Genomic DNA, 22,064 nt, shown 5'->3' on the forward strand with positions numbered 1-22,064 from the left:
TAAATCAAATTACTTGTTTTCTAACAGTTTATCAATTATATAAAACATTAATAATAAGCAGGTTTAAGTAATTTACCAAACGGGCAGCTATAGCTTTTCTACCATGCAAACTGTGGTATCGAACTTTAGACCGGTTGACTGCATTGCTCTCACAACGGTCCTGGTACTTTTGATTTTCCTGCAAGTCACAGAATGCATTCCAGAGATTCGGTTGGACGTCAGGTGGTGGATTGTTGCGAACGTTTTGAAGATCTTCATCAAAGATTTTTTGTAATACGTTTTCTGCTCACTTTTTACGTTTCTCCATCTTTCACTGGCTTCCCTCGACACTCCGGCCCGGACTAGATTTTTCAATCGCCCCACCGTCTAGCCATTTTTCCATGTCAAAGAAATTCTACGACAAAAATTATTAGACATAGTAATATATTATATAAGTATATATATATATATATATATATATATATATATATATATATATATATATATATATATATATATATATATATATATATATATATATATATATATATATATATATATATATATATAAAGTATATTATAAGTATATAATTAATTAAACTTACTCGAATTTCAAGCCAAATCAAATCTTTATCCGAAGGTACTTCCAGCCATGTCTCATAATGTTTCGGAAACTTCGCGTTCCTAACAACACTCGCTATCAAACAATTAAACATCGTACTATTTGGGCCTATCGCAGTAGCCGTATTATATTTAATATCAAAATCAATATCTAAATTCTTCCCCAGCGCATCGCGCTTTTTCCTTAACCCCGCAATTTTTCGACGGTCCCGTTTCCCACTGCCCCTCGCACCGCCCCCCGCACGTACCATAAGAACAAAGAGACAAAACAAATACATCTGCATAAACACAAGTAAAGTGAATATATATATATATATATATATATATATATATATATATATATATATATATATATATATATATATATATTGATGCAAATATTTATGCGAACTTAAACGACCGAACAAGATTGCGACTTTGGAAAATATACGTACGCACAAGAACAAGTAAAAGCAGTCGACTTTTAACAATTTATTAACTTCACTACGTAAAACAAAACTGAATTAAAAAAAAAGCTTAAAAGGAGGTTCTTAAATACTATCTAAAAGATAAGGTGATAAGGCCAAATCCAAATAAAAATCAAATACGTAACATAAATTAAACTAATTATACTAGAATGCAGGCTCTCTTTTGTTGACTTCCTGGCCACGCACACCATTGCTACCCTTGACCACATTTATCATCAAGCCCAATAACAAAAGATATATTAAATTTAGGAGGCCCAAAACACTCATGTAGTCGAACACCCGAAAGTGGCCCCCAATTCATACTCGTACATGCATCATATATATATATATATATATATATATATATATATATATATATATATATATATATATATATATATATATATATATATATATAACATCAACAATTTTTTAACAGTTATTTTTTAAAAAATAGCAGCAGCAGTTTTTTAATTTTTTTTCAGCAACTATATGTATGTATGTATGTATGTATATATATATATATATATATATATATATATATATATATATATATATATATATAGTTGCTAAAAAAAGAAAAAAAACTGCGGCTGCTGTTTTATAAAAAAAATGCTGATGCACTAGCAGATTTGCTGCTGCACTAGCAGATTTTTTTTCTTATATATATATATATATATATATATATATATATATATATATATATATATATATATATATATAACAACACATAATTTTTTTTAACAACTAGATATACATATACATATATATAGATATAGATATACATATACATATATATATACATATATACATATATATGTATGTATATGTATATATATATATATGTATATATATACATATACATACATATATATATATACACATATACATATACATATACATATACATATACATATACATATACATATACATATACATATACATATACATATACATATACATATACATATACATATTCATTGAAATATTAAACATTTGATTACAGTTTTTTTATAAAGACAACAATTACATATCAATAATCTGCTTCATCGCTAGAGTAAGCTCCATTTTCAGGAATTTGGGGATCGAGCTCATCATCGGCCACCACATCATTATCATCATCACTGATCTCATGAGGAAGGATAATAGGATCTAGATCACAAATGAAATCATCATCATCATTAACTACTTCTGTAGGTAGATTAAAATGAATTGATGTTGATTCTCCGGGTACACTCATACTTGTATAAGTCATATTATCCAAATACGCATCAAGACTAAGTTCGGATGAATTGATGTCGTGTACAACATCACGCGGTGTGGTGTCTTCGATAATGTCTCTGTCCCAGAGTTTTCAATGATTTACCTCATGAACGACCTTCCAGGTAGAATTTTTTGAAGGATCGTCGATGCAAAAGACTTGTTGAGTTTGTGTTGCCAAAATGTATTGATCATCTTTGTACCATTCATCTTTCGTGTCAATACTAGTTATGTTATTTACTGTAATTTTACGTTTATGTTTTCGGGTGCTCTCAGTCTTGAACCACCGACATCTGAATAACACGACACTATATGCACCACCATAATGCAGCTCAACAATATCTTCCAACCAGCCATAATACATAGTTTTATTTTCAGCGGGTGTTGCAATTCCACTATTTTATGTTGTGCGTCGATCATCACGACTGCAAACCAAAAACCTGACACCGTTCACATTGCAGGCACTGTAATGGTTAGAGGTACCCAACGGCCCTTCAGCTAGAGAGAACAATTCATTGCTAACCTTCGACGGGTCAACTAACCGTAGTTCACGTACCTATTATAAAAATATAAAAATTGAAAGTTTGAATAAAAATAGTTATCAAATGTAAATTATATATGTATATGTACATATACAATGAGTTTACCTTCTTGGTCAACCAACAAGGAAAATGTGTTTTCATGTCAACACCGGCATTCTCTGCTGCAAACTGACTGTAAATGTTCAAAAGAATTGTTAATATGATCAACGTTTACACAGTTAAGTCATTATAACATACTTTGTAAATAAATGACTTAGAGTTTGTATCCTTCAATGTCAGAACAATTGTTGAGAATATACCAATGAAGGTTATCTTGAATAGCCCGGGCCAGAGGCTTGAACACACCTTTACTGATAAATTTACATAGCGATTTGAACACACGAAACTCACACGGCCTAGATGGTCCGTCCGTATACCTGTCAGAACGATTAAATCTCATCTGTACACCTTCAAGAGACATTGAACATGCGATTAATGCTTCATCGGCAACGTACCCCTCAGCTATACAACCTTCAGCCTTAGCTTTATTTCTAACATAATTTTCTAGCTTTTTCATGTATCTCTCAATTGGATACATCCACCTCATGTAAACAGGCCCTCCATGTATAGCCTCTTCCGGTAAATGCATCACCAAATGAATCATTATGTCAAAAAAATCCGGGGGATAAATTAACTCGAAAGCACATAAAAGTTTAATCAATTGTATTTGAGCTTTCAACATGTCTGCTTCCATTAACTCTCGAGCACAAATTTTCTTAAAGAATGTGCATAACTGCATTATTAGTGTAGAGATAGTTGAGTCCAAAAACGCATTAACTCCGACCGGTAATAATCGTTGCATCATGATATGACAATCATGAGACTTCATGTTCGTTATGTTATCATCCTTCACTTTATTCCTGAAGTTTGATCCAAACTCGTCTGGAAGTTTAACTTCTTTAATAAATTTACAAAAATGTACCTTGTCTTCAGGTTTTAACGAGTATTTGGGAAGAGGTTTGTAAAATTGCCCATCTTTTTTTACCTTTGGTCTTAGGTTTGAGCCACAACTCTTCTCAAATTCCCAATTTTTCCAAGTCAACTCGTGCATTGTGAGTGTCGTTGGATTTTTTGTTCATTAATATGGTACCCAAAATAGCCTCCAACACATTCTTTTCGATATGCATGACATCCAAGTTATGTTACAGTGGAAGATGTTTCCAATATTCAAGTTCTCGAAAAATGGAAACTTTAGTCCAGTTGTGAGGAGACTTATAATTAGAGGGATATTTTCTTTTTTCACCAATATTCTTATGATTTTTCCCGGGATTACCAACTGGCAGTAGATCTTTAAGTTGGCTTTCAATCATTTTTCAGTTCAAATTTCTAAGTTTAGGGGTATGATCAACTTTACCATTGAATTGAGTGTTTTCTCTATAAGGGTGATCCATTTCTAGCTCTGTCTAACGCCGAAATAAGAAATTTTGTTTCGAACACGCATTGAAGGAGTGTCCTCGTTACATGTAGGTCATGCTTTATAGCCTTGGCCACTCCAACCAGACAAACTACTACGTGCAGGATAATCGTTTATGGTTCAAATAAGCATTGCTTTCATTTGAAAATATGTGTTTGTAATTGAGTCTCTCGTAATAACTCCTACGGGCCATAAACTCTTCAATTCATCAACTAAAGGCCTCAAGTAAACATCAATATCTTTTCCTGGTGATTTTGGACCAGGAATTAACAAAGTCAACATGAGAGAACTTTCTTTCATACATATCCACGGTGGCGTATTGTACACTGTCAATATTACTGGCCACATGTTGTAAGCAGTGGACAAGTTGCCGGGTGGATTAAAACCATCAGCAACCAACCCTAGTCGAACGTTTCTGGATTCACGTGCAAAATCCGGATATCTTTTGTCAATTTCTTTCCACGCTCGACCATCTATCGGATGACGCATCTTACCCCCTTCCGTGCATCGTCCAGTAGCATGCCAGGTCATATCCTTTGCAGTGTATCTGGAACTATACAAATGTTTTAGTCGTGGAGTTATAGGAAAATAACGCAAAACTTTATTAGGAACTTTCTTCCCCGTTGTGCGTTTAGCTTTCCATATACTCTCCTTACATATTGAACAATTTTCTAAATCTTGGTATTCCTTATAAAACAAACAACAATCATTCTTACAAGCATGTATCGCTTCATACCCTAAACCGATCTTTTTCATCCACTTCTTAGTTTCGTAATATGATGTCGGAATTGTGTTATCTTCAGGATGTGATTGTTTGAGTAATTCTAACAATTGGTCAAATGAAGTATTTGTCCATTTATTCAAGACCTTAATGTGTGTTAACTTGGCTAAAAACTCTAACGAGGACATCTTTCTACCAGTATATAGCTCGGTTTGGGTGGAGTCAATTAAATCCTCCAGATCAGTTACGGTCGTGTCATTCATAGTCTCATCGTCATCCGGTCCTTCCTCCGGATCAACACTAGGGGGTTCTTCCCCCTGAATATCGTGCAGAAAATTTCTGAGAGGGTCTTGTGTGTTGTGTACTTCTGGCGGTTGTGGTTGTTCACCATGATGCCACCATATTTTATAAGAGGGTTCAAACCCATGTTGCATTATATGTTTTTTTTTTATTTCTTTAAGTTTATGTATTCTCGTATTACCACAATCTTTACACGGGCAACTACACTTACCCTCATGATTCAAATGGTTTTTACACCTCTCAATAAAGGCTTCGAGACCAACACGAAATGCAGGGTCAAATTGATATCGTATAGTAATCCAACTCTTATCAATCGTCATAGATATTACCTAATTAAATCAAGTTTACAACAACAAAAAACTTTTATATTACAATAACTTGTTATATATATAATTAAGGTCGGGTAGTCAAACTATGGAAGGCAACCTAACCCACCCTTTGAATGTTTTGTCTCAACTATGGATGCGTATAATGAATTTACTAGTTACCAAAAATTCGGCAACATTTCCCCTAAACTCCCCAAATATGTAGTATTAAACGCATATTTGTAGGAGTAAAGGGAAAGCTGTTTTTTTTTTGTCATTTAGCGGACTTTTGTGCACGATAAATGTCGTCCGGAAAGGTGTCGTTTGAAAAAGCTCTTTTTCTAGTAGTGAATATAATGGGAATGGTCATTGCATTTCGATTACCATTCCTTTCCCATTTCCATTCCCATTCTTACTTTTGAACCAAGCACACCCTTAGTTTGCTAGCTTAGATTTTAGAAAAAAGGAATTTTTCAAAGTGCCGCCACTTCTTGTCCATTTCATTCAAGTGTTATTGATACTTTCTATGTTAATTGTAGTAGTCAAAATATGATATAACATATTATATTCTTCAAAAGACAATACATTCAGGAAATTTCAATAAATCGATAACAAATTGGGTAAAATTTGACCCTTTTGATATAGTCGACTAATCAGACCCATTACCATTTTATCTAAACTTGAAATAGTAAAAGGTAAAGTTTGACCCTTTTGATATAGTCAACTAACAGACCCATTACATTTTACCTTTTTTCAAATAGTAACGGATATAACTATTGAAAACAGAATACAGACCCAAATTAACTACACTTTAAGCTATTGGGCCGATATACTCCCTTTAAGTGAAAGATCTATATATATATTATATCTATCTATATATAATTGATTGAAATGATTTTTAAGCATCCGTGCAACACACATGTATAGTTTACAATAATACGGTAACAATAATTTTTGAAGGGATTTTATCATATTTATCATATGTTACAACAGATGTTAGGTACACGTTAAATAAGTGGTCCCAATAATGAATGGGCATGATCAGCTTAGCTCAATATATTTTTTTGTTATCTAACAAATAATCAGACGTACATGAACACAAGTTTAGAGTTGAACCAAAACATCCATCCATAAACCAAAGAGGAGGAATATGATATGATCTTTCTTGAATTCAAATTAATCGAAGAATGATCTAGTAAACAACTAGGAAGCTTCGCAAGAAGAATCGGCTTCGAAATTGATTACAAAGATTGAAATTACAATTGAAATGAATTGTTATTACAATCTCAAGATTTACAGAGAATAGAGGGAGAAGATGAGTGATTTCACACACACTAATTTCATAAGCTAACTTCTACAATGGCCTAATCTAGTATTTATACATCAGCACATGGTAACTAAATCTGTTATTTTTGTTATTGTGTATGAAGCACGTGAGCAGCAGCTGACCAATTTAAACTCATGACAATCTATCCTCCTTGAAACGATTCTTGTCCTCAAGAATCTCTAAAAATAACTCTTATGACGTGATTTTATTTGCTTCTTGTAAGGACTCAAAGCAGCCTCTTCGGTCTGAAATAGAGAAGAATTTCGTTTCTTGGAAGCAACCTTATTAAGATCAAAGTCATGAACAAGCTCGGCGTATCAGATTCTTTAGAGCTTAAATTGATGCTTAATTTCCTCCCACCCACTGATTGAAGAAGCCTTCATGGTATCCACTCCAGGTGGTTCAAAAGCCATGTTAAGTGCCCAACAAGCTTCCAAGTGCACCTTTGAAAATCGTGATTCAGCTATTACAATTGAGTTCTTATTATGCTTCTTGATAATATTGAGTCTTTGACAAAGCTGTGAAGCCATTCTATCACCTTTTAATATGTTAGACCATAGCTTCCTCTTCCTGCTAGTTTTAAATTTGCCACTTCCAGCACCATTTTGATCCCATCTATCTGTAAATGTCACAACTATTAGGTGCGGCTGTCCTTGAACAAAAACTGCAACTGTAATGTTGGCCCCTCTCACATTCTGTTGACTTTCTGCTAGACTTTCAGTAGACTTTCCATCATGTCTATTAATAGTCAATGGAGCCTCCATGGTCAACCCTTTCTCTATGCCGGAGTCATATGTTGAAATAAAAGTTGCGAGTACCTTTACACATGTCACAACCTCTACTGAAGCCTCATTTCTAACAGGTGGTAAAATTTTCAGCTCCAATTTAAAATCACTATCATCAGTTAGAGGTTTAACCCTGTATTCTAACTTCTTATAGCCAAAAACAACTGCCAAATTGTCAAAAATTGACTGTTTAGACTTCCATTTAGGCCACAAGTGCACCATTAACATCCTTTTGAACCGGTTCCTCCAGTATTGGATCAAACCGAGTTCATGAACATACACATACTCTGCATTAGTAATAAAACGAGTTGGTTGTCTCAACTTGCTAACACTATTATTCCCTGAAACTTTTGTCTGAAAGTTGTGCAAATCAAGCCCATGTTGCTTGACCCATGGTGTCCTAGTAACATCAGCATACGCTCGATTTTGACGAAAAGAATCGTTGTTGTTAAGATACATCGGTGCCTTCAAACTAACATCAGTTAATTCATTAAATGGAAAGCTTACATCAATTTGAGATTCCTTCATTTCAACTTCACTATTTCCCTTTTCCAATAATGTCAGCATAGAATCAGCTTTATCGGCCTTTTCACACATCTCATCATGAATGACTAAATCGTTTTCCAATTCTAGAATATTTGAACCTTCAACCCTTAAAGAAGGTAATGTTTTCAAACAATGTTTGTCCACCCCTTCCCTTGAGATATCAAGATCCCCAAAACACTTAATGTTGACATTCTTTACCTCATTTGCAACAACATTGGAAATGTCCATCACATCAGATTCTTCATCAGAGTTCACAACTTGTGTCTCATCATCAAGGTTTAACTCTTGGGTTTCATCATCAGGATTCACCATTTGGGTTGCTAACTCATCAGAAGTTGCAGATGTAGAATACTTATTGTGAATGTTTTTAATCCTACGGTTAATAATCGCTACCGTATTTTCTTGTACCTTAGCCAAAATATACGCATCATGAAGGCTTTTCGGGTTGAAAATATTAACACCACTCTTAATTTCTGGTTTCAACCCCCAAATGAAAATATCAATGATATGGGATTCATCTAAACCTGAATTTTTGAACAAAGAATTAAAAGCTTCATAATATTCTTGAACCGTACCTGTATGTTTATAGTTTCTTGATGTTGGCATTTCGTCAAACACCTTGTATGCAACTTTCTTGTCGTCCATTTTCTTTACACCATTAGTATCATTTACCATTGACATTTTCAATTGACCAGCAGAATCTGCGCTAGGTTTTGAATCGTTAGAAGCATTACTTGAAAAATGTGAATTTTGATTCTTACCTTGTTTCTTCTCTCTTAGGCTTTGTGTTTCACTAATCAAGAGTTTTTGATTCTTTTCCACCAAATCCAACTTCGTGTTTAAATCCTTATCAAACTTGTGGATAGAATTGCTGAGTTGTTGTATTTGTTGTTTGAGTTCTTGAAGCGAATTTATAACTCCAGCAGCCATTGAAGAGCTTGAAACTTCTATTATCGGTCTTTAATTTAAAAAAAAAAAAAAATTTGGTCCAGGAAGGTCCTCTTGATACCAATTGATATGATCTTTCTTGAATTCAAATTAATCGAAGAATGATCTAGTAAACAACTAGGAAGCTTCGCAAGAAGAATCGGCTTCGAAATTGATTACAAAGATTGAAATTACAATTGAAATGAATTGTTATTACAATCTCAAGATTTACCGAGAATAGAGGGAGAAGATGAGTGATTTCACACACACTAATTTCATAAGCTAACTTCTACAATGGCCTAATCTAGTATTTATACATCAGCACATGGTAACTAAATCTGTTATTTTTGTTATTGTGTATGAAGCACGTGAGCAGCAGCTGACCAATTTAAACTCATGACAATCTATCCTCCTTGAAACGATTCTTGTCCTCAAGAATCTCTAAAAATAACTCTTATGACGTGATTTTATTTGCTTCTTGTAAGGACTCAAAGCAGCCTCTTCGGTCTGAAATAGAGAAGAATTTCGTTTCTTGGAAGCAACCTTATTAAGATCAAAGTCATGAACAAGCTCGGCGTATCAGATTCTTTAGAGCTTAAATTGATGCTTAATTTCCTCCCACCCACTGATTGAAGAAGCCTTCATGGTATCCACTCCAGGTGGTTCAAAAGCCATGTTAAGTGCCCAACGAGCTTCCAAGTGCACCTTTGAAAATCGTGATTCAGCTATTACAATTGAGTTCTTATTATGCTTCTTGATAATATTGAGTCTTTGACAAAGCTGTGAAGCCATTCTATCACCTTTTAATATGTTAGACCATAGCTTCCTCTTCCTGCTAGTTTTAAATTTGCCACTTCCAGCACCATTTTGATCCCATCTATGTGTAAATGTCACAACTTTTAGGTGCGGCTGTCCTTGAACAGAAACTGCAACTGTAATGTTGGCCCCTCTCACATTCTGTTGACTTTCTGCTAGACTTTCAGTAGACTTTCCATCATGTCTATTAATAGTCAATGGAGCCTCCATGGTCAACCCTTTCTCTATGCCGGAGTCATATGTTGAAATAAAAGTTGCGAGTACCTTTACACATGTCACAACCTCTACTGAAGCATCATTTCTAACAGGTGGTAAAATTTTCAGCTCCAATTTAAAATCACTATCATCAGTTAGAGGTTTAACCCTGTATTCTAACTTCTTATAGCCAAAAACAACTGCCAAATTGTCAAAAATCGACTGTTTAGACTTCCATTTAGGCCACCAGTGCACCATTAACATCCTTTTGAACCGGTTCCTCCAGTATTGGATCAAACCGAGTTCATGAACATACACATACTCTGCATTAGTAATAAAACGAGTTGGTTGTCTCAACTTGCTAACACTATTATTCCCTGAAACTTTTGTCTGAAAGTTGTGCAAATCAAGCCCATGTTGCTTGACCCATGGTGTCCTAGTAACATCCGCATACGCTCAATTTTGACGAAAAGAATCGTTGTTGTTAAGATACATCGGTGCCTTCAAACTAACATCAGTTAATTCATTAAATGGAAAGCTTACATCAATTTGAGATTCCTTCATTTCAACTTCACTATTTCCCTTTTCCAATAATGTCAGCATAGAATCAGCTTTATCGGCCTTTTCACACATCTCATCATGAATGACTAAATCGTTTTCCAATTCTAGAATATTTGAACCTTCAACCCTTAAAGAAGGTAATGTTTTCAAACAATGTTTGTCCACCCCTTCCCTTGAGATATCAAGATCCCCAAAACACTTAATGTTGACATTCTTTACCTCATTTGCAACAACATTGGAAATGTCCATCACATCAGATTCTTCATCAGAGTTCACAACTTGTGTCTCATCATCAAGGTTTAACTCTTGGGTTTCATCATCAGGATTCACCATTTGGGTTGCTAACTCATCAGAAGTTGCAGATGTAGAATACTGATTGTGAAAGTTTTTAATCCTACGGTTAATAATCGCTACCGTATCTTCTTGTACCTTAGCCAAAATATACGCATCATGAAGGCTTTTAGGGTTGAAAATATTAACACCACTCTTAATTTCTGGTTTCAACCCCCAAATGAAAATATCAATGATATGGGATTCATCTAAACCTGAATTTTTGAACAAAGAATTAAAAGCTTCATAATATTCTTGAACCGTACCTGTATGTTTATAGTTTCTTGATGTTGGCATTTCGTCAAACACCTTGTATGTAACTTTCTTGTCGTCCATGTTCTTTACACCATTAGTATCATTTACCATTGACATTTTCAATTGACCAGCAGAATCTGAGCTAGGTTTTGAATCGTTAGAAGCATTACTTGAAAAATGTGAATTTTGATTCTTACCTTGTTTCTTCTCTCTTAGGCTTTGTGCTTCACTAATCAAGAGTTTTTGATTCTTTTCCACCAAATCCAACTTCGTGTTTAAATCCTTATCAAACTTGTGGATAGAATTGCTGAGTTGTTGTATTTGTTGTTTGAGTTCTTGAAGCGAATTTATAACTCCAGCAGCCATTGAAGAGCTTGAAACTTCTATTATCGGTCTTTGATTTCAAAAAAAAAAAAAAAAAAAAAAAAAAAAAAAATTGGTCCAGGAAGGTCCTCTTGATACCAATTGATATGATCTTTCTTGAATTCAAATTAATCGAAGAATGATCTAGTAAACAACTAGGAAGCTTCGCAAGAAGAATCGGCTTCGAAATTGATTACAAAGATTGAAATTACAATTGAAATGAATTGTTATTACAATCTCAAGATTTACCGAGAATAGAGGGAGAAGATGAGTGATTTCACACACACTAATTTCATAAGCTAACTTCTACAATGGCCTAATCTAGTATTTATACATCAGCACATGGTAACTAAATCTGTTATTTTTGTTATTGTGTATGAAGCACGTGAGCAGCAGCTGACCAATTTAAACTCATGACAGAATATGGCTAATATAGTTGCAGAGCTTGTAGTCATTCCTGCTGATCCAGTCGTACCTGTCTCCGAGAGAATAGGAGGAAGTTTGGAGTTGGACCAAATATTGCTCCATGTTCCACACCTTAACTGCCCATGATCTAATTATGTGAGATTATGGAGATAATTGCCTCATTTACATTTTCTATTATATATATGTAAAGTGTATTTGAGAGAGGGGATAAGCCTCTACTTAACAAACTTGTACGTAGAGAGAGTTGAGCAAATAAAAGCTAAACTTTTTCCATATTGTTTATGTGTTTTTATTTCTATAATAACAACTGCACATTATCAATTAGGGAATAGAACAAATATCCTTTATGAATCTCGTTGTGATCTCAGATTCATAACGGATCACCTGCCCCTGGGCTTGGTCATATCATGTCAACCGTCGAGTTCGCAAAAGTCCTTTTAAATCGTGATCAACACTTTTCCCTCACTATAATGGTTATTAAGCCTCCAAGTGGGGATTCTGGTTCTGCTTTCACAAGCTACATTCAATCGCTAGCTAACAACAACAGTACTCTAGATCCTTCATTGAACTCCCTCAACAAAAAACTCTACCAATGTTTGATTCTAAATCACCCATGGTTTCCTTCACGGATTTCATTAACAGTCATTGCATATACATTTAAAATGTTGTGGTTGATATGATAGGTCAACCGGGTTCAAGTCGTCGAGTAGTTGGGTTTGTCATAGATATGCTATGCCCGACCATGATAGATGTGGCAAATGAGTTTAATGTTCCAACGTACCTCTTTTTTACTAGTAACGCCAATTTTCTTAGTTTTTGCTTACATATCCACTCTGTGATGATCAAAACCAAGACATTATTGAGTTGAGCAACTTGAATACTAAGATAACCGTTCCAGGTTTTGTCAAACCGGTTCCAACGAATGTTTTCCCTTCAATGATCCAGAATCAAGAGGTGGGATTGTCTTCCACCTCATCCAACTCGTCCACCATATTATCCATCATAGTTGTAAAGGTGACTAAAGGTGGAACCGAACCCGAATCACCATTACACTTAGCCAAATACGCGGGAATCATCACCGAAGTATCACAAGGTTTACCAGATTTGGAAGCAACCGTTTCAAAATCAACCGATGCAACCATACTACAACCCTCATCTGGGCCCGGTTCGGAAAGAATCAATCCATTCGACCCCTTTGATGGATAAGAAACATTCGCTAAAACGGGACGGATATCCTCATCACAATCTAACTCGAGAACATTATCCAAATCCACTACCGGAGTACAAATAGGCATGGAACCAACCAATATCTCTTTAAAAGGTGAAACCGACCCCGCACCAACATTAAGATTCGGATCACTCGGAAAAGTAACAGGAACGACATGAGTGGATCTAAGATCATGATTTTTACAACCATTAAAACAAATTTTACCACAAAAACAAACACAATTATCATCCGAAAGCTCTTTACCTTTATTCGTTAAACAAACAAATTCAACTTTATGATCCAAAGCAAATCGCCAAGCTCTTGAACACTTCTTATCGCAAGATTTACCAAAGCACGGAAACGCTAAAGGTTCAACTGAATCGGAGCACAGGTTATATGAAGGAAAATCGACTGAGTCACTAATAATATTCTCAACAGGAGGATCCAAATCATTACATACTACTGAAGGAGTAGCCCCCAAATCGTTAAGTGCCAATTTAGAAAAGACGACATTAGGAGGAACGTGAAAACTTACTTCACGTTCTGGATCAACTGTAATAGCAGGAATATGTTTTCTAACATTCATCGTGACTTGCTTCAAATTGATAGGATAAGAATCGCCACCATTAAAGACGAAGCTCTAATTCTCCCTGATTTTTCTTAATTCCGAATGATCCCCATTGATGGCACGAATAGACCACGGTAAAACGTCGCCTTCACAAACAGCCCGATTAGAATTAGCTAATTTCATCGTTGAAAGTTCATCGTTGAGGATACGATTGAGTTCATTCGGAGCCACCTCGTTAGCCCAGATGAAAAAAGATTCCAGACCCAAATTATTTCTAACTTCCCTGATCACGTCGACAAGCAACGATGAGCACTCCAACTCGATGAATGCAAAGGCAACCCCAATTTGCTTTAATTCGGAAGATGAGTGTGCAATAGAGAGTACCTTCCCGAAACCCGCTGCTAGCTCTTTAATATTGCATTCCGAATACATGCTAGCCAGGATACCAGATAACTCAATCCAAATGAACCGGAAAAATCTATCGGCTCGAGAGGCAAAAGGAGCGATAGAGATGATGATTGGAGCAGAATTTTGACAAATTATCTTCGTCGATACACAATACGATGTATCCGAAATAGCCCCAATTAAACACTTGGTTCACAAGCACTCCCCTACGGGTTAAACACGACACTAAATTGTGGCTAACGAACGGTCGATGATCAATCAACAAGGCGCACAAACGAACCTTGTTCAAGATATCATAATTAACGCAAAGATTGACCCTCAAAACAGAACAACGTACATGAAAATTAGCAGAAGGAGAAGGTCCATACAGTTGATTCCTGGATGCTTTTCCCGCAAACAGATTCTTACCAAACAGCGAGATGCCATTCATCTTCTTAAAAAAAATGAAACCTTACAGCGGGAAGAACAAAAAATAGTTGGGAAAATAAAATATCCCAAAATTCAACCTCTATTCCCAACTCAAAAAAACCGTTCCATTTCTAAGAAAATAATACTCCGTAGTACTCTCATCCATCTCCACCCTTATTGTAAACCCTCTCACATTCATCTACAACTAACCTCTTTAAACCCTACCTCTTGCATCATCTACAACCGCCATCGTTAGTCATTCCGCCGAGACCACAACTGCTTCTTTCATCGATTTTTTTAGTTGATTGACATCGAAATGAAGGTATATCGTAGCATTTGGTTTAACCAATTTTGCAGTTGTTTGGCTCATAAATTTGAGTTACTATGGAGATTTAGGTTGAAATAGAACAGGAGTGCGCTGATTTCTTCTTAATTTTTTTTAGCTTTCATCATAATGTTAATTTTTTTGGTTCTTGATTTGTAGTCTTTCGACCAAGGTCCATTTCGGTGTTAAAAATGGACTTCGAAATTGATTAAGTGGGGTGTCGTTCGGTGGCCATTTATATGACATGGACTAATAGGAAATTAAAATAATTTAAAAAATTATATAATACACACCGTCGCTGAAAGACTTTGGGAAACGATGGCGGAATCGACGACCAACGACAGTGGGGCGGTGTCCATATAATCCGGCGTCGGTGAGAACGACGAGCAACGACGGTGCAGATACCGTGTGCTCTTAGCTTTCATCACAATGTAATTGTTATTAGTATTGCTTTTGGGTCAGTTAATTTTTGCTTCTATATATGTAAATATCACTTGGCTTATACTCCATAGTTATTGGTTTTTTTTAGAAAAAAGGTCCTATTGAAATTTAAGTACTTTTGGTGTTGTTGATTTGTATATATATTAGTGTTCCTGTAGTATAGTTATAGTATACATGCAGTGAGTAGTAGTGGTGCTGTGAGTAGTTGAGGTACATGGCATAATACTCCATGTATGTTGTACATCCGTAATCTGTTTGTCTTGATAACAAAAGCCATTGTAAAACGTACATCTATTTTAGCTTACCCCACTAATAATGGTTTTACTTTACAGTAGATTTTAGGTACACCTTAAATAAGTGGTCCCAATAATGACTGGACATGATCAGCTTAGCTCAATATATTTTTTTGTTATCTAACAAATAATCAGACGTACATGAACACAAGTTTAGAGTTGAACCAAAACATCCATCCATAAACCAAAGAGGAGGAATATGGCTAGTATAGTTGCAGAGCTTGTAGTCATTCCTGCCCCTGGGCTTGGTCATATCAAGTCAACCGTCGAGTTCGCAAAAGTTCTTTTAAATCGTGATCAACACCTTTCCCTCACAATAATGGTTATTAAGCCTCCAAGTGGGGATTCTGGTTCTGCTTTCACAAGCTACATTCAATCGCTAGCTAACAACAACAGTACTCTAGACCGCATATCCTTCATTGAACTCCCTCAACAAAAAACTCTACCAATGTTTGATTCTAAATCACCCATGGTTTCCTTCACGGAGTTCATTAACAGTCATTGCATATACATTAAAAATGTTGTGGCTGATATGATAGGTCAACCGGGTTCAAGTCGTAAAGTAGTTGGGTTTGTCATAGATATGCTATGCCAGACCATGATAGATGTGGCAAATGAGTTTAATGTTCCAACGTACCTCTTTTTTACTAGTAATGCCAATTTTCTTAGTTTTTGCTTACATATCCAAACACTCTGTGATGATCAAAACCAAGACATTATTGAGTTGAGCAACTTGAATACTAAGATAACCGTTCCAGGTTTTGTCAAACCGGTGCCAACGAATGTTTTCCCTTCAATGATCCAGAATAAAGAAGGGTTAGACTTTCATCTATGGACATGTCGAAGGTTTAGAGAGGTCAAAGCAATCTTGGTTAATACATTCGTTGAATTGGAAATGAGCGCTATCCAGTCAATAACTGATGACATCAGCATCCCTCCCGTGTATGCGGTAGGGCCTATACTCAACCTAGAAGATGGTGATGGTGCCGGTACCGGAAAACCATATGATAATGGCGTCATCAGCTGGTTGGACACTCAATCGCCTTCATCTGTTGTGTTCTTATGTTTTGGGAGTATGGGAAGTTTTGATGAGATACAAGTGAAGGAGATAGCGTATGGTTTAGAGAAGAGCAAACACCGTTTTGTGTGGTCACTACGTCGACCTCCATCAGAGAAAACAACAATAGCAACCGGAGATTACGATAATCATGAACCAATATTGCCGGAAGGATTTATGGAGCGCATGGATGGAATAGGGAAAGTTATTGGTTGGGCCCCACAGGTGAAGTTATTGGCTCATCCTGCAATTGGAGGGTTCGTGTCACATTGTGGGTGGAACTCGTTGCTTGAAAGCTTGTGGTTTGGTGTACCATCAGCTACATGGCCAATTTACGCAGAGCAGCAAATTAATGCATTTGAGATGGTGGTGGAGTTGGGATTGGCTGTGGAGATAAAGTTGGATTATAGGAATGATTTGTTTTATTATAAAGGTGAAACGACGGTGATAGTCACAGCGGAGGAGATGGAAAATGGGATACGACAATTGATGGAGGATGACAAAGTGAGAAACAAAGTCAAAGAAATGAGTGAGAAGAGCAGAGCGACAGTGGTAGAGGGAGGATCGTCGTATGCATCTATTGGCCGATTTGTTCACGACATTATCAGAAACGTATCATCATAAGTTCTGCTTTTGCTTATTGTTCATTGTAATCTACAATAAATTGAAGGTCTCGCAACTTCCATCATATGTTTCCATCTGTGTAACTGTATCCTTTTAAGCAAATCTCTTATGTTCTTTATTATATATGTTTGAGAGTAATATTCATTTGCATCTTTAATTTTGCTTGAAAATCAGGTAATAAATCTCAGCATTTGGATTAGTATAATCAATGGCTTAGATTAAACACGCGGGATAATCACATGTGATTGTCATGACATAATTTAGCAACGGAAGTATGTACAATAATTTTTAAAATATTTTTTAAAACTCATCGACAAGGATCTAATTGTTGTAAAGAAATGTGTGTTCGCATCAAAACCAACACCAGATACATCATTAAGAGGTGTTTGAGACAAGTCCCACAATCCAAATCCTCATCTTCATCGCACAAACAAAACAACCCCTCAAAACTAGTCGACTTCTTCTTTTGCTTCTTCTTAGCCTTCAACACATTACTTCCCAGACACCATGAAAATTATAACCCCACCCCCGCCACACACACATACCCGAACGTCCAAACTTTCCTTATGTTTATGCACATTCAAGCATGCAACTAAATACCATACCAACGATTCGATAAAAAGAAAAAAATAATACCAATGGCAAGAGAGACTAAATGTTTTAGATTGAATTCCCCGCCTTATAAAATAAAGGGTTAAGGCTACCAAATAACTATATAATTTTATTTTTATTCCAATCTAGGCTATATACCCAGAAAAATACCAGTGCATGTCATATACTTTTAAAAAGTGTTCTAATGTAGGTTATTGGTGACCGGTTACCCGCGAGTGCAGTCCTGAAGCTAACAAACGTAACAAAGTAGAGATTTAGGATTTGAAATTTTCATGAAAGTTGTTCTAAGTTCATCACCTAACACTCGTTAACTAAAATCAAGACATGAAAATTCGATAAACGATCCAATCGAATTGTTGACCAAAATCTGTTAAATTTTGACTTTTCGATCTGCTGTTCAGAGATGAATTTTAATACGATCTTATGCAACACGAAGCTTGAAGGTATAAACGGAAATCTGAAACTCTAATCATTTTGATCTATGAATGCTTGTTGTTAACGTCTGTTATCCCCAGGGAATGCGCACGCAAGTAACCGGTCACCAATAGCCTACATTAGAATACTTTTTGAAAGTATATGACCTACACCAGTATTTTTTGGATATATATCATACATTGGAACAAATATAAAAGTTTATAACTATTTGGTAGCGTTAACCGTAAAATAAAACTGTTATGTAAAAAGACTTATGGAAAACAGCCAATATACTTCAAATACTTGAAAAAGATTCATGGTTGCGGAGACGAACAGCCACGGGGTCGACTTTCATATAAGCATAAGTGTGTGAGTGATAATGACTATGACTATTCATTTTTTTCTTCTAAGAATAACGATTATTATTAATAACTAGGAACCTGCATCGAAAAATGAAGGAACCAATCAAAATGGTTACAAACAAGGTGAAACAAAGATAAGGTTCAGGATTAGTAAACACTTACCAAGAGCTAAATAAACCGAGCCAAATCTGGGCGAAAACGCCAACACCAAATAGACAAACAAAACTAGTATCTAAACAAGCGACAAAAGAAGAAACAATTTAACGAAAATAACCAACAAAGTATTTCTATACTGATATAAACAGTCTTGGGAAAACCATTGCTATTACGAAGGTCCAACCAAGAGACTTTCCCATTCGATTTTTCCGCAATAACATTTTTTCCACGCCTTGATTTGTATGCATATGAAAGAATGTTGTCCGGACCACTCCCATTTAGAGTAACCGACGAAGGTCGTTATAGACCACAGTCAACGAAATCTTGAAAACCACTAGCTTTTACGCCCGAAGCACGATCCAATTTATCATCCTTTCTCATCGACCCACCCACGTCCATACTCAACTTTGGATTCTTCTTCTTAACTATGTCAATAACATTAGGCTCCTTAAAAATATTAAATAAAGTTTCACCAAAGTCCCACACATCCACATCATTTTGCAAACAAACATATTTACCTTCTTCAACCCGTTTCTTAAATCTAAAAGACCCTCTAGTATCACCACTAGTCGAAACAACATCAACACCGACCAGTGATTTCTCCTTCATCAGACTGCCCTCCAGATTAACCATTGTAACCATCGGATTGTTAAAAGTCCCGCATTAGATACCACATCCATCCTCAAGCACATCATTCGCAACACCTTGATTAATACTTCCCTCGGTTTGATTTGACCTCGAACACCTTCCATCCTCCACTACAGCATCAACGCCAACCGAAGCCATGATAACATGATTTGAAGTAACCAAATGACCACGAGCAAAATGCAGATTAGTTACCTTTTCGAAATTAAACAAAGCTCCTAGTTCGTCCACCCAAACATTAGCCGTTGAAAGATCCGGGTCATCCAAATCCACCTCCCCTAACTCATGAATGTGTTTGACATATCACTACTACATTTCAGCGCTCTCCGGATGATTTGACATATCACTATTTAGGAAGAGGTTTGTAGAATTTCCCATCTTTTTTACCTTTGGTCTTAGGTTTGAGCCACCAATCTTCTCGAATTCACAATTTTCCCAAGTTAACTCGTGCATTGTGAGTGTCGTTGGACTTGTCGTTCATTAATAAGGTACCCAATATAGCCTCCAACACATTCTTTTCAATATGCATGACATCCAAGTTGTACCCAATATACCGAATATAGCCTCCAACACTTCAACATGTTTAATTCGGTCAATCCTTTGATATCGTCCTTTATCAGCAATATCAGCTTCATCTTTTATTTATAGCTTTTGGTTTCCATATATATTCCCTGTTAGGATCGTAATACTTCAATCTCCAAAAAATATTTAAGTTTGCCCAAATCTTTCATTTCGAAATCGTTAAACAAATTTATCTTTAATTCCTCTTTATCATTTTCGGTAATTATCATGTCATCAACATAAATAATTAAGCATGTGATAAGGCTATCTCTTTGTTTAAGAAATAGGGTATGATCTGAATTTCTTTGTTTAAAACCATATTGTTTCATAGCTAATGTGAATCTCCCAAACCAATCCCGTGGAGATGGTTTTAACCCATATAAAGATTCTGTAAGTCGACAAACTTCCCTGTTTTTGAAGTTTTCAGCAAATCCTGGTGGTGCTTCCATATATACTTCTTCTTTTAGTTCACCATGTAGGAATGCATTCTTTACATCAAATTGGTGTAGTGGTCATTCCTTGTTTGCAGCAACCGAGAAGAGAACTCTGATGGTATCATGTTTTGCAACTGGTGATAAAGTCTAGGAATAATCTATCCCATATGTCTGAGTATACCTTATAGCAACCGGTCGAGCTTTATATCTTTTAATAGTAGCATCTGGTTTGTTTTTTATTGTATATACCCATCGACATCCTACTGATTTCTTTCCTTGGGGAATGACACATTTTCCCACGTGTCATTAGCATCCAAAGCCTCCATTTTAACTTCCATCGCGTTTTCCAGTTTTTTATTTTAAAGCTTGTTCTACAAGAGTTGGTATGTTTTCAGAATAAATTACATAATTAAATTGTTGTGCTTCTTTTGATAGATTTCCTTGTTCTATATTAGCCATAGGATACCTTGACCTTTGAGGTTCTTTTTCTAGAGAGTGTCTTTTTAGTGGAACACCTCTGTTAGTTCTTTGAGGTAGGACATATCGTTGAGTGGTTTCATCAGAAGTTGGGTCATTTAGTTCCTCCTGAGCTAGGTGCTCATTGTTAGAGGAAGTTTCAGTGGTTTCATGGATTTGTGTCGAGGTTTGAATAGATTCATGATTGTGTGTTGGCTCAGGGATTTTTGTACGAGTTTGTGTGGGTTCGGAATTTTGTGTTGAGATATGTATGGGCTCAGGGTTTGGTATTGGAGTAATGGGCTCGGGCAATGTTTGTATGGGCTCAGGGTTTGGTGTTTGAGTAATTTGAGGTGGTATCCATGACATCCAACTTAGAGTGTCGTTACTCTCTTTCTCCCCCTCACCCGTGAGTTGGGTGTTCTAGAAGTATTCAGTTTCAATAAAATCAAAATTCATTTTCGTAATGATGTTCCGTCTTTTAGGATTATAACACTGATATCCTTTTTGGTTTATATCATAACCTACCATGACACATATTTTAGCACACGGGTAAAGTATTATATGCTCGTTTTTCGGGGTATAAACGAAGACCGAGCACCCAAAAACTCGAGGTTCAAGGTTAAGCGAGGACGGAAGAGTACAAAATTGAGATAAAGTATCCCGAGGGATTTTTGTGCCAAGAATCTTAGTAGGTAATCGGTTTATAAGGTAGGTGGTAGTAGCAAGAGCTTTAGGCCAAAAACTTTTTGAAACCTTAGATTCAGTTATTAATGCTCTAGTCATTTCTAAAAGTAGATGATTTTTCCGTTCGGCTACGCCATTTTGTTCAGGGTATGAGCACAAGGTGTTTGATGAATAATCCCTCTTTCTTCGAAAAAAGTTTCATCGAAGTATTAACGAATTCCCCCCATTGTCAGATCTGAAAATTTGTATAT

The 22,064-nt window shown here is 35.9% G+C and overlaps 2 protein-coding genes and 1 pseudogene across 2 annotated transcripts; 2 read left to right on the forward strand and 1 right to left on the reverse strand.

The window, feature by feature from the left end:
- Positions 1-4,421: 4,421 nt before the first annotated feature.
- Positions 4,422-5,642, reverse strand: LOC139901429 (uncharacterized). Its single transcript, XM_071884146.1, has one exon. The coding sequence runs from the start codon at positions 5,640-5,642 to the stop codon at positions 4,422-4,424; it is 1,221 nt and encodes a 406-aa protein (XP_071740247.1).
- A 6,513-nt stretch (positions 5,643-12,155) lies between these two features.
- LOC139901431 (UDP-glycosyltransferase 71A15-like) lies at positions 12,156-13,364 on the forward strand (annotated as a pseudogene).
- Positions 13,365-15,962: 2,598 nt separating this feature from the next.
- On the forward strand, positions 15,963-17,584 carry LOC139897808 (anthocyanidin 3-O-glucosyltransferase 2-like). Its single transcript, XM_071880509.1, has one exon. The coding sequence runs from the start codon at positions 16,005-16,007 to the stop codon at positions 17,484-17,486; it is 1,482 nt and encodes a 493-aa protein (XP_071736610.1). The 5' UTR covers positions 15,963-16,004; the 3' UTR covers positions 17,487-17,584.
- The last annotated feature ends 4,480 nt before the right edge of the window (positions 17,585-22,064 follow it).

The sequence above is a fragment of the Rutidosis leptorrhynchoides genome, chromosome 3 (genome assembly GCF_046630445.1).
Source record: "Rutidosis leptorrhynchoides isolate AG116_Rl617_1_P2 chromosome 3, CSIRO_AGI_Rlap_v1, whole genome shotgun sequence".
Classification (NCBI taxonomy): domain Eukaryota; kingdom Viridiplantae; phylum Streptophyta; class Magnoliopsida; order Asterales; family Asteraceae; genus Rutidosis; species Rutidosis leptorrhynchoides.

Bases quoted from the DNA above. Each gene is read 5' to 3' on its own strand.
- LOC139897808 (XM_071880509.1), top strand. From the start codon at position 16,005: ATGGCTAGTATAGTTGCAGAGCTTGTAGTCATTCCTGCCCCTGGGCTT.
- LOC139901429 (XM_071884146.1), bottom strand. From the start codon at position 5,642: ATGACGATTGATAAGAGTTGGATTACTATACGATATCAATTTGACCCT.